The sequence below is a fragment of the Hermetia illucens genome, chromosome 2 (genome assembly GCF_905115235.1).
Source record: "Hermetia illucens chromosome 2, iHerIll2.2.curated.20191125, whole genome shotgun sequence".
Taxonomy (NCBI): Eukaryota; Metazoa; Arthropoda; class Insecta; order Diptera; family Stratiomyidae; genus Hermetia; species Hermetia illucens.
Genome location: NC_051850.1, coordinates 162723429 through 162749127, shown reverse-complemented (window position 1 = coordinate 162749127; position 25699 = coordinate 162723429). Strand labels below are relative to the sequence as shown.

Here is a 25699-nt window from a genome sequence, read left to right as displayed (position 1 = left end):
TTCTTTTAATTGTTTCCAGCTCAAATAGTGGTTTGCTATGGAGCATTGTTGAGATTCGACAAAGCGCAAAGGTGAGCATAATTTTCATTGGATATGTCTAGCACTGCGCATCTTCGGAAATTTGCATATGAACATTTTTAAGAAATATCGAAATTTTTGCAAATCCAGTTTTTGCGGCTTTTAATCGGTTCTTTGAATTGGTTGATCCTTTTCGCGTTGGAAGTGGGTTTCTATAAATGCGACAGTATCGCCTACGAAAAGGCATACAGAGATCAGTTCTCAAGAAATCAACACCAAAATCAACTACAAAATGAAATTCGCCATCGCTCTCTTCGCTGTTTTGGCCGTCGCTGCCGCCATCCCACTCGATGACCCAAAGGTCGCTAAGGTCCTTCGTTTGGAAGCCGACAACATTGGAACTGATGGATACAAATGGGGGTAAGTTGCAGTTGACCTACTTACTTACTACTGAATGTTTTTTCTGATACTCTAACCTGGAATATCTTTGCCCTGTTGCAGATTCGAAACCAGTGACGGAAAGGTCCATGACGAACAAGGTCAATTGAAGAACATTGGAACCGAAGGTGAAGCCATCGTTGTCCGTGGTGCCTACTCCTACACCGATAAGGATGGCGTAAACTACCAAGTCTCATACGTAGCTGATGAAAACGGTTTCCAACCAGAAGGCGCCCACATCCCAAAGTAAATATTTTAACAGACTCAGGATGATGGCTTTTTTGATTCGATTTTTGGATACATTAACGTAGCGTTTGACTGTGGACAAATTTGTTATCTAGAAAAATTTAGAATATTTTAAAATAAACCAAAAGTAAAATATCACTATTGATTGTTTCTCTAGAGAAGTTCCTTAATTCAAATTCTTGGATTACTTCGCTTTTTACAATGCATACTGGATACTCAGCGCATTTGGGAAGCTGATTTTTTTATCTCAAATCTTCATGATAAACACGTACTTAACAAACTACCAGTTGTCAACCGCCTACTGGATTTTACGAGTACCACATCGTTTCCGGTTCCAATAGCGCCGTCTTAGCAAGCCTCTATGAAACTAGATACGTTGTAGCTCATTCTACTCTTGTTCTGCTACTCAACATTTCAAATGACCTTGTCATCTGCAGTGATGAACAAAGAGGAGGAAACTGTCTGCGTTCCAAAGTCAACTGCCTTCAAAAACATTCCAAAACGGAATCATCTCGCTTAGATGAACTCTACTGAGCTAGTGCGACTATTGCTCAATGTACTGGAATGTGAACTTGAGCCCCGGATCATAAATATCTATCGAAACCGACTATCGGATCTACTACTCAGCTTCATCAATGTACTAACATGCATTTTATGCCAACTAAGATGCATCTTGCATACCAATTTCTGCAATTTATCAATGTCTGTAAACATCTTTATGACCATTTTTTCTCACATTTAGAACTGAGAAAAAACCGAATATATGTTAACAACTGGAAGACCAAGTCCGTCTCCCCGAGATGGGGGACTCGTACTATTAACGTAACTGTGTTCACTTTTTTTGTGACTGGAAAACGTAATTTTTTGCTGACTAGCAAGGAGCCAAGAATTGCATCTTCACCTTTTCCCCGGCTTGCCACCGATCCGCTTCTTACTTCTCACCATCAGATATTTGCACGTATCCCCGAAAATTTCTGTTAACGACAAACAAGTTTGTCAGGAAATAATATTTCAAGGTCAAAAGCTGAAATGAAGAAGATCTTGAAGAAAGGTGGTATTTGAGCCAACAGAACAAGTTTCACTTTCAACCCATACCTGGCCTAAGCGGCTTAATAAAAAAATCTCGTTTAGCGGTGATGTTACGTAATTTCAGGTTTTCGAGCATGAAAACTGGAATCGACTTCACTTTAGATAGGTTAATTGCATGATATTTATAAGTCAGACATGTAGTGTGGATCCAGCTACCTTTAATCATGAATTAATTTAATATCAAGAATTCATTATGCATGCGAGAATTATTAATCGATTTTCTTCGGGGGAAGTACTAATATGCAACTTGTCCATCTTGCCAATTTGCGTCTTCTGATTCATTGAAGCGGCCTCAACGTATCCAAACAGTTTGCGAATTGATTGCTGATATTTATATTGGTTCCACTAATATTGATGTTAATGATAGCAAATTAGTTATGTTGCAAATGGTATTCACTATTAAACCTTGGTATTGCAAGGTGAGGTCCTTGTGTTGCATTGGATTATTTCCTTTTCTCAATTTTGTACAACTCCTCCCCAAAGGTGGTAGTTTGAAAAATTCACCGAATATATGTACCTACAATTACTGCCCAGTACCATACTGCGTCCGACTGAATGGAATGACTAAATTAGATCGACAAATCAATGTTAATCACTTTAAGCCACCCCAGAACGCGCTTCCACAAAGTATTCGATAGTCTGATATAGACATGGCGGGAATATGGGAACAGTACCGAAATCATGATAACACATACGGGTGGAAGATACATCTGGCAACAACGTAACAGGAGGGTATAGAGTAAGTCATATAGGAAACAATAGCGCCCCCAAAAACCGAAGATGACTATCAACGGTCTCCGCTCTGCGCTCATCCTGGTGTAATACCAGCACAATATGAGTAGTTGATAAACAGCTTGATGAGAAATACCACAACCATAAAATAACTGGCAAGGAATTCAATGTATGAACCCTGGTACGAGGAAGCCGAGTGACGAAGACCAGAGCCCAAATCCAACTTAAGACCATTATGGAGTTGAACATTAGAGAATATATCACAGTACCTTGTCGGTCAGACGAATGATCTGCCAGTTGAGTGAAAAAAGTAAGATGGTTGGGTAATATACTATGGCTTTTGAAGAAGAAGTGTTCTCTGTGGCGCCAAAAAGAGGCCATCGCCTAAAGGTAACAGCGATCTAAAAAATGAGCCTACAATGTTAGGCACAGAACCTCAGAGGACGATGACCACTGTTATTTGTTACGGGATGTTGGCGCTTTATGTCAGGACTGTTTTTAGTTTGGTCAATTTTTTCTTCTTCTTTCTCTTTTGTCCGGGTTAGAAGCGAGTTTAGCTTATTTTGATCAGGGTCGCCCTTGTTCTCGCTCGTCACGAGGCTCTCAAAACAATCATCCAGCGTATCAAGCCAATGTTGTTTCGTCCAGAGAAATCTTGACAAGTGAATGTTTTGTTACGTCACTGGACCAATGTCTCCATTGCCGCGGGGCGTCGTTCATTGTCTTTTATAACCGGCCAACACTTAGAACCATACAGGGAGTGAACGACATTGCAGTAAATTTTGGATTTGAGACTTTCGTTGATGTGTCAATCACAAAGAACGCCAGTTGCGGAAAGCAACTTCACCCAAGTTGCACTGATGAACGTGGATTAATGGTGTTTTGACTAAACTGGATGATAATCGAAGGTTACCTCGCAAAGCAGGTACTTTGTTACGGGAAAGAAGTGGACTGAAAATAAACACCAAACAAACTAAGGTTTTCAGTCTGACGGGACATCACAATCTCCCTATCTGCATTAATGGGCAGAGCATCGAAGTCGTCGATCAACTTGTATATCTAGAAAGCGTGGTTTCTGGTAACTGGATTGATGGACGAACTGACCCGACGCTAGATCCGCTTGTTCTGCCTAACATCTGAAAATACAGGATCCAGTTGAAACTGTTCTGTGCTAATATTTTTTCTGTCTTCCTGTATGGGAGTAGCACATGGAAGGTGAACCCGACTATCGCTCAATAGCTCCAGGCTTTCGTCAATACCTGCGCAAGTCGTATTTTCGGAGTATGCTGGCCTGACACTATCTCAAAGCAAAAATTTGATCTCTCCGCAGACTTGACATTCGTAAGTCACTCATTTAGGCGAGGCGACAATTGCATTGCGGATTGTGCTGTGCAGTGGAATTCACTCTCCCAAAACGGCGGACGAGTGGGCCGCTCTAAAGGCAGAACAGTAGAGAATAAGTGCGAGCGTCTCGGGAAGTCGTAGGGGGAGCTGGAGAGTGAGTATGGTTGCGGCACTATATCCCACAAAGAAATGAAGGGGCGGAGCGTGTATTCAAGGTTTTTTGTCCTGAGACAATAACAGAAGGCTTTGCCAGTGCACGGACCAGATGTCTGTGGACGTGTTGATTAGAAAGCGGAAATGGTACTGGATACAGTATCAACTGAGGACATTATGTAATACAGGAAAAGCTACTATCCCAGGGTAACCGACGAATGGGTCGACCTAAAGCTATGTGGCATAGAACAGTAAAGAAAGAGTGCTCTAAAACCGTGGAAGGAGTTGAAACCCATTGTAAGAAGCCGACAACAATAGCATATAGGTGTAGTTGATGCACTGTGCCCCAAATCGTTTGTGGCAATAAACCTGAATATTAGTGGTGATTCACATTGAACAGGTTTCTTCATCTTCTAAGTAGCTTTTCACCTTGTACAGTCAATTAATATGGTACTCACTAAGCTTCGTACGTAGCTTTGTAGCTAATTTTCTCGTTGATTTTTGAAGACTTCATGAAGAGAGTGACTTACTTTCGCTAGTTGTTTCGTATGCTTGGAGATCCATGCTGCGCCAATTCCCACCTTAACATACATTGTACTTGGCTCACTGGTAATATTTTTTACAGTGTGTGTATGTATGAGGGGGGGGAGGACAACAACTCTAGACACTCAGACCCTAGTGGTCCATTCTACTCGATCTCCTGTTGAAGGGCACATTTCGGATTTGTTGACGTATCGCAAGATTTTCGCTAGTAGATATGATGCTACCCTCTACAACTGGAGCACGTCAACAGCTAAAATCTGATTTCTGATGCGTCCATAGGTGAGGCATTCATATAGAAAGTGGTTCGTGGATCCCGCTTCTTTATTACAGGACACGTATTATCTTAAAGAATCTCTGTTCAAAACATATGTACAGCTAATGAATTATAGTCAGTCAGAATGGCCACAATACCTCTCAAAATTCTTCCTGTCTGCTGCCGAAAAGACAGGATAAATTTTGCTGTATGATTATTTGGTTCTGACGGTAATAGTTTGATGTGTCTAACAGCATCAAGGCTCTGCCATCTGTCATTGTGAGAAGCCTGCTCCCAATTTTTGATAACAACATTTGGCAATAATAATAATCATTGGCGCAACAACCCAATTAGATCAGGACCTTGAAGTGTGTTAGAGCACTTCATTCAAAACCGGAACGGTTTTTATAGTATAGTAGAAAGCAATGTGGTCTGCATTGCCCTCGCGCGTGATTATTAACCCTAATTTGAATCAGGTAGCCATTCACAGCTGAGTCGATTGGTATTCGTCGTCAAGTCATGATACAAACCCTACAGCCACCAGTGAGATTTGAACCGTGACCTTCCGTACGTCAGCCGTAGTGCTCTAACCACTGGACTATCCGGACCACACCAAATGCCAATGTAACTTACATTTCGTTTGTAGCTCCTGTCCAGGCATGGGAAAATTCAACCTCCTTTTGATTCCTCGGGTTTGTCCCAGTTTTTTCAACGTTTCTGGATAACTTTATATCTTTTACCAAACAGATGTGTGGAGCTCAAAGAATCAAAAGGCATTACCACAACTGAAATCAGTTTTCCCAGTAACTTTTCCAATACTCTGTCCTCTCACTCTGTTATTGCTCCATCGATCTAATCGAATTAGTCTATGAGCTGTTCTCATAGCAGTGTTGAGTAATAATGGATTTAAAGTTGCACCAGATGGCGTGCTCAAGGCCGCGGTAGTACCCAGGTATACAGTTTTTTACGTTGAGGCCAAGTGGAAACTCTGTTTTTTGACTTTAACCCACCATAGCAAATATGCAAAAGCGAACAGGATAGCAACATTACTGCTACATTACTACCTGAGGCCTTAGTACCCATGTCAAGGTAAAGGTCCGCCTGTACAGTCCATAGGTTATGAACAATTTTTCATCTATACCTGTACATGTTTCTTAAAAAGAAGCTTCTTATCTAAAATGACTCCCAGATATTTCATTTTTTCAGAGAGCTGAAGGGTTGTACCTTCATCTTTGGTATGCAAAGACCATTCAGTTTCCTCCTTTTTGGAAATAATATCATTGTGATTTTATTTGGATTTTCTGAAAGCCCATTTCTGAGGCACTGATTACGAATCAAATCAACGGTACGTTGTGAATTTCTACACATCGTTCCGAAGTCTCGACCTCGATCAATTTAGCGCAGATTTCGCAGTTCACTCGATTAACAGCAGTTCAGACGACCAATATACTCTACTGGAGCGCGATAGCACCCTTTTTTGAGGACAGCCTTTCGTTGCTTCAATTGTTAGCTAGAGAATAACACCTAGTACAGATTCATTTAATTAAAATGACATCGACACCACGATCATAAAGTTTTTGGAAGAGTGCAAAGTCAAAGGCCCCCTTCAATGACCTGGAACACCCCCATTGAGTGCGTCCTCTATATTTGACATCTAAGAGTGAAAAACCGACTCACAGAAATTCCACGTCAGTCAACATATTCGTTTTTATTTAGTGGGTGCGATTTTAGCGTCTTCTTGCAAACGCGAAGCGTAACCAGCCTCTGCTGACATTTCAGTGAAAATTATGTTAAGCTTATTTTTCAGAAGTTCTTTGAATTTGAATAGTCATCGTTCCCAAACCTAGGTAGGAAAACTACCTTAGCTTTCTGCCAAAAGATGGACACCCTGTTCTCCCGGATGGGATAGTTCCAAGAGAGTCTGTACAAAGTTATCTCTGGAGCTCATGAAAATTCCATACGGTTTTATTAGAGAGTCCAAGTAGGGCGAACTCTTCACGTCTGCTTTGAAGTCTCTTTTTGGCTTTCCAGTTCCTCACAGTACGCTCTAAAGAAGTCTCGTTTCAAAAGTTTTATGAGCCTCTTATATTTACTCTGTGAGTTCTAGAAGTTTAAGCACCATTCAAACGTCGTCTGATTGATTTTCCAAGTTATTGTATCTCTTAATTCCACATGTTTGTTGTTTCATCGGTTTTGCCCGGGAAATAGGACAAGCTTCTTCAAAGCACTCCAAAAATTTGAGATTCAGAGTTTCCCGTTGATTTTTATCGCCAGATCTTCAGACACCTAGAGATCTACACTTTGTTGCCAAAAAGTTCATTGAATTTCGGCCAATCTGGTTTCCTAGAATTCTGCCTTTGTATTACATTCTGTTCGCCTGGAATAGTCAAAGTAAATTCTAAATAATGGTGATCTGCCAATGAAACTTCTTCTCGCACTCGCCGGTCTTTAATCAACTCCAACATTTTTGAAGTCAATCAATTCACTTCTTGTTGGCCCCACCAGCTCTCTTCTAGGAAGGCGTTTACTATTGCCTCAAAAAATATACTGAGTGTTTGCATCACAACTTATTAAGAGTCCAAGGCCCCTTGATTTTACATACACAACCAGATTCGGCGAAGGACATATAGAAACATCGGGTAATTAAGCAGAGGCAACTATGTCGTTTCTTTTCTTGCCATTAACATAACCGCAACTAAGTCCTGGTAACAAAACTGTGTCATCATGACATCAGGATGCAGGGTCTCTGTCTTGAAGATCTCTCATCAAAGAAGATTCTGGCATCCATTAGTGATCCAATACTAGGGATTTTGCTTAATCGAATCCATGGCTCTTGTACTAGAAAGATAAAAAGACAGTCTTACAACTTTGCCAGCCTTATTGCTAGTAGATGGGTTCATATCACCAGCTTCCCTTTCTTCCACATTTACACATAGAGATGGAAGAGAAGGTTCTAACAGGAAATATTTAGCCTGTAGTCCCCTCTTCTTCGCAGCTGAAGTTTCCTCCTGTCCCCGTTTTATGGAAGAACTAAACAAGAACGCCACTAATGGAAAAAAAGACAATTTGTTTAATGCCGAATAGTGTGTTTTTCATTCCTCATATACCAGTATTTCGAGGACCAGTTGTCCTCCTCCTCAGTGAGTTTTTGTCTAAACTGCTTATGGTCTAGCTTGTCCTTAAATACGTAAATCCAGACCTTAATTGCTAGTTAATTTTATTACCTAATTAATGCAAAAAGCCAACTGTTAACCTTTCCTTAATCACTGTTAATTCTTTTTCCTCCCGTATCTTGTGGATGATGAAACTGTCTAATGCGTCCAATTTGCGTAAGTCATTAACCTTCTTAATTATCCTTAGGTTATCCCCCGTTATTGTGTTTCTCCTCGGTGATGTGTCCGGCTACCAATGATTTGAGGGCATGTGTTGGTCTGCTTTTTGGTTAAGCCAGATTTGCTTCCCTTATATGTTCGTTGAACCTCGTTGCTGTTACTCTTCTAGTTTGCCTATATATGTTATGATGTTTCACAATCGGTGCAGGTTATCTCGTAGATTCCGCTTTTCTCGCTATCTACCTTGGAGTCCTTGACGCTTTCTAATCGTGCGTTCTGGGCGTGGATGTTGGTTTTCGGTAAATGTCGGATCCGATTTTTCTTCTGTTGTTGATGATGAGTAAGTCCAAGAAGGGTAGTTGACGGTTGTATTCGACTTCCATGGTGAATGTAATACTCTTGTGGACCGTATTCAATTTGTTGAGTACGATTTCAAGCTGGCTTCGTTTCCCAATTGCAAAAATTTCGTCAACATATCTGGCTCAGAATCTTGGTCAAATACCAAGTGGTTCTATACGTTTATCTATTCGCTCCATAAATATGTCGCTGATAAATGGTGATAGCGGATTACCCATGTTGCCACCCCCTATGGGCGCTTCTAACATACCGGCTGCAGTCAGGTTCACATTGAAGTGGACAGCATGTCCTTCACAGATTTCTCCCTAGAAGAACATAAATCTGGTAGGGACTCCAAAATCCGTGCCTCGATCACGACCTAATTTCTCAAAGTCGCGAGTGGACTTACTATTTGGAGAGTTAAAAACCGTTGCTTCCATCTCCATGTGTTTTGGACACCCTTAGTATAATATGACGACAAAGTGGTGTCCGAGGGCAATATACAGTGTGCTATTGTTTAAGGATTAGAAGCATGCGTGCGTGAAGCTGACAACTGAGCAGCCTTAGTTATTTGTTTCTTCAATTTTTACCCGGCCTGTTCTAGTTCGTTGTTTCGGTTTTCAGTGGATTGCGGATTTGTAAATGAGAGTTAAATAAATTAGTTTCTCACCTTTATTCTTTTTACAGGTGCACTCATAAGTTGCACAGTGACAGACAAAATATTCAAATGGATCTGGATTTGAAGTAGAAGGTAAGAAGAGACGGATCGAAGATAAACACCAATAGTACCAAGGTTTTCAGTCTGGCGGATCACTTCCTTTTTATCTGGGCAGAAAATCGGGTTGTTTATATTCTGAGAAGTGTTAATTCTACCAATTATCATATCTAATTCAATGTTACGCGACTCAATGGCAGCACTAAATCCGCCTTCGTTATTCTTCCCAAAATCGGAAGTACAGATCTCCGTATCAGTATAGCATTGAATCCTTTCCACATTAACTTCTATATGGTACTGAATGCGAACAAGCAAAGTTTCTATGCTGTCATTAACTTTCATCTGTGATCTATTAATCTAGGTACTACATCGGCATACGGCCAGACATCTGTAAACGCATTGATCAGAAGGCAAAAGTGGCAGTGAAAAGGTCCCGCATTCGAAACTTGTAGCTGCATAATTCAGTAGAATCCAATATCCTCGGATGGCCGACGAATGGGTCATGCGCGGTAAGTAAGTTCGCGAAACTGTAGATGATACAGACATCAGGTTCTAGGTTATTATATTAGGCCCAAATGCGTCGAATGATCCTTGAACTATTCCTGGACCATTTCGTGCAAACTTCAATCAAAATTTTTATTCAGGAACCGTATAGCCATTTAGTAAGATTTGTTGAAAAGAATTCACTGGAATTGAATTAGATTTAAATATTACATAACACGTAAAATGAGGTGTACAGTTTCAATGAAGACTAAGCTTACCCATTGTCATCAAGTTGACCAAATGCCAAATTCTGACTATGTGAACTTGAACGGTGACGAAATTTTTACACTTTAGCCAAGATGTAAGGCGACCGTTGCAGCGATAGAAACGATAAATTGTCACAGGCATCATTTTTTTGTATAGGTATTTTCAAACTGCCGAGCGTGATTTACCCAGATCCGTGATAAAACTAAATATTAACTCAACTTTTCATTCAATTCATTTCATTTTACTTTATCAGCATTCTAAAGGCGCAGGACTCTTTTTTTACTAGTACGGAATTTAACGCTCAGTATTCATGTTAAACCTTGACCCAAATTTTGATGGTACCCATGATTCCACATGATATTCTGCATATAGTATGCCATTCTGAAGCTTGGTCATGGAGAACATTAATGACTACTCTTACCCGGTTCTACTGAAATCAGAGTATTTTTCCCATCCTTATCCCAAACTTGAAAGTTGTCCTGTAGTTGTAACCTCTTCTTAAGGTCAAATTCCAAATCCCAATGTTATATTCGTGCTATATCAATCCAACTGAAAAACTAGAAACAAAAAATACAATTTCAATGAGTATTACTTTATTTTTCGCGGAAAATAGATTATTAAATTTAATAATTAATAATTTAATAAAATGGGTCCTGAGAGCTTGGTGACCAAATCCAATGGTCTTAGACTTGAGTTCAACAAATTCTCCTTGAATTAATCGAAATCAAAGAGTTATTACTTCTTCGTCAATTATTGGATTGTAATTATCCATTTCTAATGAATTAAGATATTATTTTCTCAAACTGGTTTACAGCGGATCGCAACTGATAAATTCACTTACACCGTGCGAGTATACTTTACGAATAGGAAAACTTTCTTCTCCAAATTACTTTGTATAATCTAAACTGTTGTGGCTGATTCTGAAATGTAACCATGAATATATGTACCCTATTTTCGCATGGAAGACTGCTGGTAACATGAAAGTTACTCCGGCAGAAAAATGACTCAATGTACATTTCCACAATCAATTTAATAGTTGTTCCATTGGTCAGGGTGGGACTGGTTTTCATGTTGCCCTTACACGAGTTGGAATATTTTTTTTTTCTTTAGCCGTAAGATTCTGTGGATTAAATCATCATTCACCGAAGGAATTCCAGCATATGGGAAAAAAAATGGAAAAAGCTGGTTAACCACTAAAGGCCCACCGAAAATCTTATGACCGCGGTGGCGCGTCGCCGTGGATTTAACGTACATTTTGTCACAGTATAAAAGCGCTCGCCCATACGCAAATGGAGTCAGTTTAGCTTCTTCACAGCAAGAAATCAGCAAAAAATCCCATCAAAATGAAATTCGCTATCGTTTTTGCCGCTCTCTTGGCCGCCGCCTTGGCTGCTCCAGTTGATGACCCCAAGAACGCCCAAATCCTCCGTTACGAAAGTGACAATATTGGAACTGATGGATACAACTTCGCGTAAGTAGCACATGCCCGGGGGAGGCTGTAATGTACCATGCAATTGTGGACCAATCTTAATTATCATTTTCAATCCGCAGTTTCGAAACCAGCGATGGAACCTCCCGCCAAGAACAAGCTCAACTTAAGAACGTTGGAACTGAAAACGAAGCTCTTGCCGTCCGTGGAACCATCAGCTGGGTTGCTGCCGATGGCCAACAATACACCCTCAACTTCGTAGCTGATGAGAACGGTTTCCAACCAGAAGGTGCCCATTTGCCACGTGCCTAAATTTAATGTTACAAACCCGCTAGTCATGACAAATCTATAATTAAATATTTTTTTTTCTAAGAAATTACATGCGTTTTCATTGAATCCACCCAGGACATGGGGTATTTTCAGGTTCGCTGAACTATCTTAAGTTGTGGGCGTATTACCTTCAAATTGTAATCAATGCAGATTTTTTTAGACTCAACTTACATGGAGGAAGATTTTCCCACAGTTTAATATTCTTCGCACATGTCGTCCGCCTGGTTCGTTACGTAAACTGATCGAATCGAGGTAATAACACACGCGGTCTTAATAGGGATGTTGACCGAAGTCATCAGTTTGCAGAAGATTGGAACTTCTCCTGCGCGTTCAACTCAGCATTTTAATTCATTGGGTGGGTTGCAGTTGGGCCTTTAAATTAGCTTTGAATCTCTTCTGTTTTTATGGGATTACGCAATCTTCACATGTGAGAAAAAAGTGGATAAGTCGACAGGCGTGGGAGCGTGAAATGTGCCAGCTGTAAGGGTTAATCGGGATTGGAAGATTCGGAATTGGACATATCTTCAAATAGTGAAATTGTATCCCAATCTTATTTTTATAAAAACGCATTCCGGTTTCAAGTATATTTTAAATAATGTGTGTGTGCAACCACATTCAGGACAAAAGGGAAAATCATTTAGCCTGAATTGGTGCAGATACTTCCTGTAACCACAATGTCCTGACAGGAATTGCGTCAGATGGTAGTTAATCTCGCCGTGTCGTCGCTGCATCCACTCCTCACAATACGGGGAATCAAAATGTGGGTCCAGCGACCCCTCTGCGAGTCATCCCACCGTTGCTGCCACTTCTCCAGCGTATTCTGCATCCTTTTCAGGACAATTTATTTTCCTTTTCTCGTAAAGGCAGCGTGCCTCACTTATAAGAACGTCCCGCAATAACACACGCTGCGTCGCTGATATTGTTCTGAAGGCGCTGCACACCCTTAGCGCCACTAAGCGTAAGTCATATTTACCCTTCTTCAATTACTCTCACACGCTAGTGCTTCCTCCCAAACTGGTGCCGCGTATAATAGTGTGGAGCAAACCACTCCAGTTACAAGTAATCTGCGACTGTATCTTGGGCGTCCAATGTTAGCCATCAAATGATACGCTGGTATTTGTCGCTTTCTCACAGGCATAGTCCAGGTGTCCCTTGAAATTGATTTTAGCGTCAATCATCACCCCTAGGTATTTGATAATCGGTTTCGAAGTGGTGATGTGACCACCAACACGAATATTAACCGTATTTTCCTTCCTACGATTGGTAATCAAGACCGCAAGCTGAACCATCTCCAGCCACACTTTTATACCGCTAATGGTTTCGTTAGCGTACACTTCAACGTCTTCAGGTTGTTTCGCAACGCCAACTACAGCTAGATCATCTGAGAAACCGATTATCGTGGCCGCCTTTGGAACGGGAAGGACAAGGACCCCATTATACATCACGTTCCACAGGAGAGGACCCAACACCAAGCCCTGTGGTACTCCTGCGGTGATGGTGTACTGCTTGAATTCCTCATCCGTGTCGTACCAAAGTCGAGGAGCTTTGTCAAATAACTAAGGATCCCCGTTTTAGCCAATGAGCTTTTTATCCACTCCCAACTTGCGGAATTGAACGCATTTTTGATGTCCAACATCACCACGGCACAGCATTTTTTAGACGACATCGCGTCTCTAGCCAACTTCAAAACAACGTCTACGGCGTCGATCGTTTAGTGGGCTTGTCGAAATCCAAATTGTTGTCCTTTGTAGATGACCCTTTCGAGCATCTTGCCTACCGCGTCGATGAAGCAAATCGGTCGGTATGATGATGGGTTTCCTGGGTGCTTACTCGGCTTCGGGAGCAAAACTAGTTTTTGCCTCTTCCACTCGTCGGAGAAAACTCCTTCCCGTTTTTCGTCAAAGTCCAGTCTTCCTATAGATCGTTGACAGACCCTTCTAGCTTAGTCAAAGTCTAGTTCCGCGGAAGCCTCGAGCACGATACGGCCCCTGGTGTCCGTAGCGCGAATGCCCCAATCCACGGCCCATGCGTTGAAATCACCCGCTATGATCTTGGGGTTTCGATTTCTTGCATCCGAGACTAGCCCCACGTACTCGAGGAGGGCGATCAGACCCGAGTCTGCAAGGAACTCATCTGAAGTGGCTCTGCCACGAAGCCTCACCGAAGGTTATCTGGTACCATAGGAACCGGGATGGCCCTCTGAGAGCATATGCTCCAGTAGAATTCCTGGAGGATGTGTTCTCGGCCCGGTTATTTGCGGTTGGCCTCTAGTGGGAGTTTCATGGTGGTTGTGGTTATGCCTACATCGCGGGTAGAGCTCCTCGGAGCTCATGCGTGGTGTTGCGCTGTACAACTCGGGTGCTGTACCCCTAAGTTCCGGCAGACGTGTTAGATAAGCCTCGCATTCACTGGTATGAATGCTGAGCCTGCACTTAGTATAAACCAGGACCAGTGTGCTTGCATGGCGGGGCTCTGATTGTGGTCCCATCCGTGTCCGAAGAGGACCGTGGGATTATGCCTTCACGGCAGGTACTCACGTTAAACCCCCCGAGGACTTTCATCCGAGACTAGCATGCCTAGCATTCCTTCGAATTCTGCTATCGTCTCGCTTAGTGCAGCATAGCAACTATATACAGATACCAGCTATTTTTGCCCTGAAGAATCCAACTTCTGGAAACTTCATCACTTCTTGAACGGCTTGATTTCCACACGCCCATATTACCGCGTTGCCAATTACATCTGCAGTCCGGGCACCGCTTTTATAATTGCAATAAGGCTCGCTGATTATGGCAACTTCGATTCCCTTCTCATAGATGGTCTGCGGTCAAGGCTCTCCTAAACACTGGGCATTTGCTGCTGCCTGCAACGTGCCGACAGTTGACGCCCTTTTTCTCCTTGTAAAGCATACATTCAGGCTGAGCCTTGTACTCCCTGAACATATGACCTTCTCCCCCACATTTTCTGCAATTCTTTTTCCTGACATAGTCACCGGTGCATTTCACCGCTATATAGCCAAATTCCAGACATCTAAAGCAGCGCTTGAGGAACACCTGCTCCCTGAGTCGGCAAACGACCCAACCTATTTTTACTTTACCAGCCGCCAGCAGTTGGAACGCTGCTTCAGCTGGTAAGGTTATAGTTGCCGTTTGCGTGCCTACGTGTGGCTTCCTCAGTCCCCTGATTGCGGAATCTTGCAAGCCAAGTGATCTGAACTGCTTTTCTAAAGCGTCGCGGATATTTTCTTTGATCGTGATTTCATCATTGTCCTTACAATGTACAGAGATCTCCTACTTTCTGGCCCGTACTTGTGCTTCTTCTCCTACCGATTTGCTCGGAGACTTCTTCAGATCCAGCACCAAATCTCCTTTTTGGGACCATCTGATTCGGCTGACGTTTTCTCCAAGGTCCATCAGCTCAGGATCGGATTTGACCTTCCTGAGGATATCGGCGTAAGTCATATCACCTTGTTTGGAGATGGTAATTAATTTGGGCCGTAATAATGTTTTATGTGGCGCATTTTTCTTCCCGCCAAACTTAGTCAATGCTTCCTTGGTTCCTTTTGAGGCTTTACCTCCCTTGGGTCGATTGAAGCCGGCGCCCGCCGGTAAGAGGCCTTTTTACCTTTTCGCGTCCTGTGAGGATCCGAAAGAATCGTTCGCGCCCTCTCTACCCCTCTTTTCAAGCTTACCGCCCTTTGGATTTTGAGGGGATGTTACTTGTGTTGGCCTGGGTGATGTTTGATTTCTTCTTGTCATTTTTTTCGGCCTTGGCACTATTGTACAGTACGCAAATGGTACGGACCATGTTTTTGATGGCTTAGTGCAGATTGTGTTTGTTCTTTACAAATTCAGACAAGTCTACTATTTTACCTCCGCGTAGGGCAAACGATGATTCGTCCGTATTCTGATGCTATTCCTCTGCTTAGTTCCGTATTTATTAGCCTTCCGGGAGCTTTCCTGATTTTCTTCCTTCATCAACGTTGATTTACGAGGAGATCGCTGGATCGTCGAGCTTCTCATTCATTTGCCTTGCACGGCACATCACGTTCATTACGCGCCTGCGTCCACACAGGTGACGTGTAAAACAGAATGGATCACACCATTCTAGCTAGAAACAACCTCGGACATTTTTTCAAATGCTACAGTGGCACTAGCTGCCTTTTGACACAGGTGCTCTAAGCGCTCTATAAATCACATAATTACCTCCAATATTTGAAGGCCGGTTGAGAGACGACCGCAAATCCACCGACTTCTACCTTTTCCTTTCTGGGAGGTAATTCTCGACCAGACTCGCCAAATATCCAGGAACACCAATGTAAGCCAATGCTCTTTAATTTGACTGTAGTTGGCGGAGTTGAATTCGTTTTTAACATCCAATGCTAACACCAGATTGACCACCATGTTTATTGGATCCACCGTAGAGCGGACGCGTCGAAATCCGCACTGACGCTCCGACAGGACATTGCCCCTTTCGACGATGCGGAACAGTTTGTTGTAGATGGCTCTCTCCAGCACCTTCCCCATTGGATCTAATAGCCAGCTCCGGCTATATTATGCTTCATCTCCGCCTCTAAGTTTATTCGGTTCGGGAAGCGCACCAACTGTTTCTTTTTCCACTGAACAGGAAATCATCCTTCTTTCAGGCAGGTCTTTCGAAAAGGTCAACCATAGTCTCCGCTGTCGCCTTCAAACCTTTGGTAGGAACGCCATCCAAACGTGGGCCTCGTTGTCGCCGATCCTCCCGTATATTTTCCATAGTTCGTCCTTGATAACTGGAGATACCACTCATTCGTTGGATAGGATGGATAATCGATGGGATTGGCTACTATCCTATGATATAAAGAGCTTATTATCCTGCTATATAAAAAGGATCAATCTACATTGAATTGGCCTTCTTAAAAGCAATTCTGAAATGAGATTTGGTAGAAAAATATTTTACTTTTACAGCGACGGTTACATCAAACAAACACATGATCCCACATGTCTTAACGAGAAGAATGCTTTTGGTAACCTCCCCACAATAGTTGATTAAAAAAGAAACCAAAGAATATTTTTGATAATTTATATTTCTAAAAAAATGACTAGCGGCAAATTAAGCACGTGGCAAATGAGCTCCTTCTGGTTGGAATCCATTTTCATCAGCAATGTAGTTGAGGGTGTATTGCTGGCCATCGGCTCCAATCCAGCTGATTGATCCACGTACAACGAGGGCTTCGTTCTCTGATCCAATGTTCTTCAGTTGAGCCTGTTCTTGTCGGGAAGTTCCGTCGCTGGTTTCGTAACTACACAACAGGATCAGAAAATACTATTTAGTACTTCTTCAGAAGCAATACTCCAATGGTCAGAAAGGATATCTTGAAGAAAACTTACGCAAAACTGTATCCATCTGTTCCGATATTGTCGCTGTCGTACCGGATGATATGGGCATTCTTTGAATCATCGACAGGAGCAGCCAAGGCGACGGCGGCAATAGCAGCGAAAACGATAATGAACTTCATGTTGGATCGGTTAAAGTTAATTTGGCCGTAGTCAGTAAGTAACTAATGAAGTTAAGTAATCTACACCACTTTTATACGGATTACACGAATGGTCTTCAATGCCAACGAAAGTCATCTTACCAAAGATGTACCAAACGGCGCTCAAGATGGAGACATGTAACAATGCTCTACAGAATGGTATTCATAAATTAGCATGGTGCTAATCCGAGCATTTTTTGTGGAGGCTTGGTATATGGAAGCGCGAGCCGTAAATATTTCAACTGAGTGTACCAGTTCAATGGGATTGATCGGATGAATCAGAGATGGTCAATGCATAGGCCTTAAAGGTCAATTCATAGCTTGGAGAGTTGGGTGTGCGGAAATACTTTTGGAACTTATTTCAGCGTAGATTCCTTTGGAAGTTCAATTCCTTTAACTTGCAGGGGTCAAAAAAATAGATTCTTTGCTTCTTAGCTGCATAGAACTACAAGTACCACGGGGCAGGGTTTTATTTGAATAACCAGTTTCCTGGTATTCTCCTTTTTGGATATAATGTCAAAAACATAGCAATCATCCTCTAGTGGAACACCTACGTGGTCTACTTGACTTTAAGTCCATTTGGTGATAATAGTTCTATTTCAAGATACAAACAGGATTCTTTTCGACAGATATGCGTTGCGCAGATTCAGATCGAGAAACTTAACAAATCTGGGATTCCCTCTAACTTATGACATATTAAAAGATTTCGTCATTCATAATTTATTCATTTTTATAATAAAATATTCAAATTCTTTTGATCCTGTTTCACAAGCCTGATTCAAGCTGAAATCATTCGATTTTTTTATTTGCATGTTTTTAATTGGATTGCGGCTCTCCCATGTATTTCCAATTGCAACATTGGGCGGTTGAAGAAGATAGACGTGATGCGTGAAGACATTCATTTGCAAATAACGCATGGACTAATACCAGTTATTAAAGGCACCAACTACCGCTTGCGGCTGGCCTTGCAAATTCAAATCAATCTCCAGATTAACTGAAACATCTTATTTCGGTTAGGAAAAATTAAGTAGCGGCTAACAGGTATCCCTAAATAGTAAAAAGATAAATTGTGCGGATTGCATTTGCTTTCAAACTTTGATTGATGTGATTATAATTTCACCAGATATTTAAAATATTATGATATGGAGCCGGTAACTGGGTTTCGACAGAGGAAGGTGTGCAGAGGGTACAACTGAAATATCATAACGAAATGCTAAATGCTATTGAAATGATGGTACATAGCGGTGGCATCTTCTCATTAGAAGCTTGAGGAACCTGTCTGAAACCGGTCTGGAATATTAAGTTGAACCATCAAATGAATTCCTATCACGATTTTCGAAAAGTTTCTTCCTAATTGAATAGGCTTCGGTACCGTAGAAAAACAAACAACAACCGAAATTGCTAGTGGGTTACTAAGCCTTTGAGACTTCCGTTTTCGATAATTGCATATAAACACTTCTCAGAGGCATCAACAGAGTCGTTCTTGATTACAGCTCCTTGAAGATGGTTGAATTAACCTTTTCCATTCTTCATTCAAGAAGGAAGATTTGTCAAAGGAAGTAAGTGAGAATGCAATTCTGATAATGCGTTGCAAAGACTTACAAAAATGTACTCGTGAAGGTGGAACACTGTCGTAGCAGCAGTTAGGTTAGAAATTCAACCGGAAACATTTTGTTCGGGTCACACAAGTTAAAAATGTCAGGCAGCCCCAGCCTAGAGCGATTGGAGATATAGCTGCAAGCCAGTTTTCCTATAATTTAGGTCGCTCTTAAAGGACAAGGTCACTTTAACTGCTTCATTCAGCCTCCTCCTTTGGAATAATGTATGTTCAACACCATCTGAATTAGAATAGTATGATTTAAAGTAGGCCAGTTATTGTATGTAGCATACTCTGTGCCATACGGATAACTATCATATTCAAACTGATCTTTGATTTCCGCATGACTTCGCTCAATTCTTCTCCAAATAGTAGGGATACATTGCACATTCATCTCAATTGGGAAACCCTGGAAAACTCATGTATAACAACATTTCTCACTGGACTCATTCCTTGCCGCGCCTTTCCCTTTAAAATAAGTAAATTGGCATTATGCCTGCTCCAATCAAAGCAGCTACATGTAATGAAGCCACCTACCAGACATTAGTGGTCAAATGGTAGCATAGCTCCCAGGGATTGGAGCATAAAGCCTGGAAAACGACTGCTAAACTGGCATCAACAGCTCTACTAGCAAGCCCTACTTCCACCTCCACGTGATGATCACTGAGAGTTCTTTCTCAATGAAAAATTGTAAACGGAGAAGGATAAGGGTGAGTCTCTGCCCGCGACCAAAAACTACGGGACCAAATGGACCAACTTGTCCTCCTAGTTAGGAGTAGGGCTTACACAGAAAACAAAATGTACGAAGCCACCAAAGGAGCCTCAGCCTGGACGGATTTACAATGACGGACCAGGACATGAAAACGGAATAACGATTTGCACATTTTCTCATTAAACGTGCGCTCTACAGAAAAGCAGCTTTCAAGTAGCTAGCCAATACCCTCTCCCAATATAAGGCTGATGTTACAGCATTAAAAGAGATGTGCTGGATAGGGTTCGGTTTCCTGGAGAGGAACCACTGCATAATTTATTATAGTGGCCATCCAGTAAATCATATGCTCGGAGTCGGTTTCCTACTCAGCCAAAAAAACTAACCGTTTACGAGTCGTCCACGCCCCTACAGAGAAGATTGCAGAGTCGCAGGAGGGTATTATCTACGAGGCAGTAGAATAGACCCTCGAACTCTTCCCCAGGTATGATATCCAAATCACTCTTGGAGATTTTAACTGTCAAGTAGAGGTAGCTTACATAAAAGCACTAATGACAGCGAACTACGCATTATTTACCTAGCACTGCCACAAGAAACACAAACAAACGTGAGTCTCCCCACTCGTTGTTAAGATGTTCAAGGCTCAAATAAAACCACTGCCTAGAATCCCCTTCTTACAATCAGTTGAGGGAGAAAATTGAAGACATCCATAGCAAAGAATTCCGTAACACGTATAAGGGGGAACTGGAATCGGCAATTATCGCAGTTATCAGAGGTCCTGAAGATAAAACATCGACAAATGAACCTCATAACCACCTGATAAATTTTGTCTGGCTTATTTTTAGTAGCAAAAAATAAAAATTAAAGATCAAATTTTTCCTAAAAAACCGAATAGGGATTTATATTTCTCATGTACCGATATCTTTAGGGATAATTGTCCTCATCCTCAACGAGTTTTTGCCAAGGAGGAAGACAACTACTGGTCCTGGAAATATTGGTGTATGAGAAATATAAATTTTTATTCGGCATTTCAGAAGAGATTTGGTCTTTTCTTTCTGCTGTTTACACCTGAAGAACGTTATAAATGATAAGGCCAGAAATACATTTGGTCGCCCAAAATATCGGAATCACGGGTTCGACAATGAATGTAAAAGCTAGTAAAGAAACGGAAGAATGCTGCATACAGATCACAAGCTACGTCGAGACAAGAAGCAACTTCACAGACAGAAAGAGGAAACCTGGGAGAACCAAAGGTCTGTGCACTAGGCATACCCTGATCCTCCCCAAAAGGATCACCAAGTTTGTTGAATCAATGCCTGCTCACTGCCAATAAGGTATTATCTGTCCCGTAAAAAAAGAGAATATTAGGCTATGCAGCAATGATAAAGATATCACGTGACTGAGTACTATCTATAAGATATCCTCCGCTATCTCACTAGGCCGGATAGTCCCATACACCCAAAACATCATCGGCCCATAAAGAAGAGGCTTCACTCCAGGCAAATCAGGAACAGATTACATTTTCTCTGTGCAGACTCCATCCTCTTCAATTCCACACAACTACTGGTCTATCTTGACGATATTGACATCCTACGAAGAACATCCCAAGATGTATAAACTGCTTTCATCCTTATCAGGCATACAAGACAAGATTTTGAGCTGCACTTAATGAAGATAAGACGAAATAAATGGTGACAACATCGGCACCAAAAACGAAAGAAACAACAACAAATAGCACTGATTACTGAGATTGACAAAAGTAGGAGAATACAGCTTTGATCTCGATGATTATTTCTCCTATCTAGGGACGAAAATCACATTCGAGAGCAGTTATGACGATGAAACCCGCACACGGTTTTTGGCAGCGGTTGTTTCAGCTTATAAAAACTGTTCCGCTAAAAATGGCTCACTAAAGGGTCAAAGCTTTTATTGTACAAGGGAAAGGTGTCGCTTGTCCTCATATATTCCTCGAAAACTTGGAATGTTAGCGAGAAAAATTGAGAACTTTAGCCGAAGGATTTTTGACCCCCTAAAGTAAGGAAGAACCAGACTTTCTGGGCAATATCTATAGTAGAGCAGAAAAACATGGACGCCAAACAGCTTTTAGGGATACCAAATTGGCGGACAGCAGGTGTGGCTCGATCGGATTCCGATTTTTATGCAGTGATGATGTTACCAGGATGAAGGCAAGATCTGTCATTACTCTAGATAGAACCCTCAGTCGTTTTCTTTTTCAGAAAGTTAGGTAGGTTTCCCTTTAATTTGAGCGGTCCATGATAAATGGATGCAGACTAAATGCGCCCGCACAAATCATGCATGGAAGTGTGCTGTCGGAATAGGAACTAAGTTATGGATCGACACAGCAACATTTTCTTTGTGGCACGGGGGTGAAAAGTTCTAACTACGCCTGTTTCAACACAAATAACTACAAGGTGCTTCCAGACAAGAACGGGGACATGGAAAATCCTCATTCATTGCAAAATATCCACGCCTCCTCGTGGATGGAGCGCATAGACACGACTACCGAGAACCGCTCCGCACATCAACTAGCTAGTAAGTCCTTTTTATAAGAATGTTAGAAATACATGCATTGTATATCAAAAGTGGAACGCGTTATTTTTATTGCCCGTGGGTTAGTGAGGAAACGCACCTGATCCCCAAACTCATTTTATCCTACCAGGCAAATATGACTCTAAATATCCTGGGTGCATACAGGATTTAAATAGCAGCTTTCAGTTTTACCTTTCCCGTTAGTCAAGGCACGAAAGGAAACGTCCTAGTCTGAATTACCAGCATCAACGCTTTTCTGAGAGTATTATCCAAACCTAAGGCTTTGCTATCACTGATCCTCCAATATATTTCCTGTAGCTCTAGGGCAGTAAATGGAGATATCACACCCTCTTTGGCTTGTGGAGACGTTTTCTTCCGCGGTTTGTGGTGATGCCTATTTTGTAATGCCCTCCCATTCGATGAAATATAAATTAGGAGGTTTCGATTAGTACTTTCAGAAAAAAATGTTACACAGAGCAGAGGAGCGCGAAGGTTAGAAAGTGGTATCCTACCGAAATATCTGGAAAAATCATCGCGGTATAGGCAATTAAAGGTACGGGGTTAATAACTCACGATCATAGGTACTGCAGTTTCTTTAAGCAGGATTGAGCTGTTTGGAGAAGAAGCTCAAAGGCGGCCAAATTTTTGGTGAAGAGCAGCAGCTGCAACCAGTCTGAGGAACCGATGAATACGGCTAGCATCCAGAAGTATAGGATCCACCAGCTGTTGCTTGGTGGTCTTAAACGCCTGAACAACCTCTGGGAACCTCACAATCAGACGAGAGTCATAAAAACTAATAAAAAACCCTTCTACTTTCAAGGTATACAAATAAGTTTTCAAAAGTAATTAAATATTTTTTCTTTTTCAGAATTTAGATATGAGTCTTTAAAAACTAATTAAGCTAGTATCTATGAAAGGTTTTCATCGCGCTACACAGACCAAAAGTCATCCTAGTGAACTCGAAGAGTTGCATAGATGCCATTTTCAGAATGTCTTCCGGGGCTACAGAGACCTGGTGGTATGCCTTGTCTAAGTCCAAGGGGTGAGCGGGATGACCTAAGGGAAATTGTGGCGTCAATGATGGGCCTATTATGTATATCCACTAACGATCCATATTGCCAGAGGAAATTCGGGCCTAAGATGGGAATGCTGCTGTCCGCGGTAAGAAAACACTCGTCAAAGTCCTAAACTCAAGTCTACCTGCCTGTAGCATACATGCGGATCGACGAGGAATTTACTGCTGCGAATTTTAACGATTGCGTTACTAAATTATGATGGCAGGATACGGGAAGAACCGCAACTTAAGCGCCTCTGTCGACAAGGTAGTTGTGTCGACTTAAGGGGCCGCGGCATGGTGTTAAATTTCGGGTAGCAGTCAGATGGAGATGGTACATTTCTTTGTTTTTTCAGCAAACCTATGATGGTACCAACTTTCCCCCATAACTTGCCAAAGGTCCCGACGACCTACTATCTGCTCGCCCATTTCGGGAGGTGTATCTAAAACTACTCCCCGAACGCGAAGCTTTCTGCAAATTCAGAGACGGTAGCTGTTAATGCTGGCACCATCTGCTGCAGTTTAGCCACCTGTCGGGAGACACCTTACTAACCATGGGCCGCACGTGGACCTCACCAATTTTGTTCGCGGTGTCGGATAACATGCCCAGAAACTCCAAATCCGCACTTGCCAGGATGACTTGTGTACTCTCTGGGACCCTCACGACACGACATGTGCATGAATTATATTGAACACAAAACCGGTGTGCAAAATTTTTTGGGCCTAAGTCAGCCGAGGCAGCTATGTGTTCGTTCCTTTCGAAAACACGACATTTGTATGAATTATATCGAGGACAAAACCACAGAATAAAAATTCAGGCCTAAAGCAGTCCGAAACAAGACTAGATTTTGCTTAGCAATTGAGGGAGTCTTAAGGCGATTTTTTCCTCAATATATGGTAACGATGAGAATGTTTTCGCCAAAATAAGTGCGAAAAGCAAAACAACGATTGAGAGGGACAGTAATTATGTGATCAGCTATAAGAAGCTCACAAATGCGGAGAGCTCATTCTCCGCACTAAAGAGCCCAAAGGTAATATGGAAAATTGACAACCTAGTGCTATAGATTCCCTCCTTAAAAAATAGTATTTGGTGTAATAAACCCTTATGTGGTGCTTAATGCGTCAACCCCATCCACGCGCCATTCCATTCCTGATACTGTTCTTCAGCTCTTTCGACGACTTTCCAGTTTGCACTTCTCGACAATGGCTCCATGCCACGTAGTTTTAGGATTACTAACACCCCAGCCATAGTGGGTTCCATTGCACGGTATAACCCGCCATGAACTTATCGATCCGTTTTTGTGTTGAAATAATACATTTATCTTGTATATAATCTATTCGTTGAAAGTTTTTTGGAAAGCTCAGTGATTTCCTACAATTTTTTAAAAATTAAGAACAGACAAGTCAATTGAGCCCCCTAATACCATCACTGAGTTAAAGTTAAATTAATAAAAGCCTTCACTATATTTGTATATAGATCCAAACCAGATCCAAACCTAAAATCTATTGAAAAGTAAATTTTATTAGCAAACCCAGAGAGAACAAGAAGGCAAGCTTTATTAGATTCCATCCCGCCATAGAAATTATTTCCACTATTACTAAAAATAAGCCCGAGAGTGTTCAGGCTATCTATCATATGTTGTGAATTATAATTAAGTAAGGACACAAGTCAAAAGCTTTTTTTCTATATGAGGATTAAATGGTCCCGAATCTTTCATCCACTTGACGCTGGACTAACCAATTTCCTTCTTCTTTTTCTTCAGCCTTTGTCCCGTTCCCAAGCGGGTTCGGCTCGTCGTTATCGATTTCACCATTTGGCTCTATCAAATGCCTGATCTGGATGTAATGCCGAGGCTTTCAAATCCCCATCCAGCGTATCAAGCCATCGTAGTTTGGGCTAGCCTTTTGGTCGTTTACCATCGACTTCGATGTCCAGATCAATCTTGGCAAGTGAATTCTTGTTAGCGCGAATTACGTAACCATACCATCGAAGGCGCTTTTCTCGCAGTTTTTCCACAATCGGTGCAACCCCATAACGATCGCGGATATCCTCATTTCGGATGAGATCAAAACGTGTCCCCCTACTAGTCCAACGCAACATCTTTGTATCCATCCGCGCAAGACGCCGTTCATTGTCTTTTATAATCGGCCAACACTCAGAACCATAGAGAACGACAGGACTGACGACATTGCGGTAAATTTTAGATTTGAGATGTTCGTTGATACGTCGATCACAAAGAACACCAATTGTGGAACGTCATTTCATCCAGGTTGCGTTAATGCGTTAAGCAATTTCGTAATGCAGTTCGCCATTGACTGATAGCGTCGACCCGAGGTATTTAAATCGCTCAGTTCTGGGCAGGTCACTGTCGCTGACAATGATTGTGACTGTTTCATGGGGATCGGTCGTCAAAAATTCAGTTTTATTCAGATTCAATCTGAGACCGTGCTGCATGAGGTGATCATTCGATTTTTGGACAAGTTGTTCGAGATCATTTTTAAGGTTTTGTGTAAACACAAAACCTTATTTAAATCGGTTTACTGTCTGTCTGTCTGTCTGTCCGTC

The 25699-nt window shown here is 41.8% G+C and overlaps 3 protein-coding genes across 3 annotated transcripts; 2 read left to right on the top strand and 1 right to left on the bottom strand.

The window, feature by feature from the left end:
* The first annotated feature begins 248 nt into the window (after positions 1-248).
* On the top strand, positions 249-840 carry LOC119647980 (flexible cuticle protein 12-like). Its single transcript, XM_038049353.1, has 2 exons — positions 249-438; positions 520-840. The coding sequence occupies exons 1-2, from the start codon at positions 311-313 to the stop codon at positions 704-706; spliced, it is 315 nt and encodes a 104-aa protein (XP_037905281.1). The 5' UTR covers positions 249-310; the 3' UTR covers positions 707-840.
* Positions 841-11227: 10387 nt separating this feature from the next.
* Positions 11228-11752, top strand: LOC119647977 (endocuticle structural protein SgAbd-6-like). The gene is made up of 2 exons (XM_038049350.1): positions 11228-11420; positions 11501-11752. The coding sequence occupies exons 1-2, from the start codon at positions 11293-11295 to the stop codon at positions 11688-11690; spliced, it is 318 nt and encodes a 105-aa protein (XP_037905278.1). The 5' UTR covers positions 11228-11292; the 3' UTR covers positions 11691-11752.
* Positions 11753-16755: 5003 nt separating this feature from the next.
* On the bottom strand, positions 16756-17262 carry LOC119647978 (endocuticle structural protein SgAbd-6-like). The gene is made up of 2 exons (XM_038049351.1): positions 17078-17262; positions 16756-16989 (listed from the first exon to the last, which is right to left on the bottom strand). Exons 1-2 carry the CDS (start codon positions 17203-17205, stop codon positions 16800-16802), a joined length of 318 nt encoding a protein of 105 aa, XP_037905279.1. The 5' UTR covers positions 17206-17262; the 3' UTR covers positions 16756-16799.
* Positions 17263-25699: the final 8437 nt, after the last annotated feature.

Coding starts and splice junctions, on each gene's coding strand:
- LOC119647980 (XM_038049353.1), top strand. CDS start 311: ATGAAATTCGCCATCGCTCTCTTCGCTGTTTTGGCCGTCGCTGCCGCC. Junction 439..519: donor ACTGATGGATACAAATGGGG/GTAAGTTGCAGT, acceptor GCCCTGTTGCAG/ATTCGAAACCAGTGACGGAA.
- LOC119647977 (XM_038049350.1), top strand. CDS start 11,293: ATGAAATTCGCTATCGTTTTTGCCGCTCTCTTGGCCGCCGCCTTGGCT. Junction 11,421..11,500: donor ACTGATGGATACAACTTCGC/GTAAGTAGCACA, acceptor TTCAATCCGCAG/TTTCGAAACCAGCGATGGAA.
- LOC119647978 (XM_038049351.1), bottom strand. CDS start 17,205: ATGAAGTTCATTATCGTTTTCGCTGCTATTGCCGCCGTCGCCTTGGCT. Junction 16,990..17,077: donor ACAGATGGATACAGTTTTGC/GTAAGTTTTCTT, acceptor CCTGTTGTGTAG/TTACGAAACCAGCGACGGAA.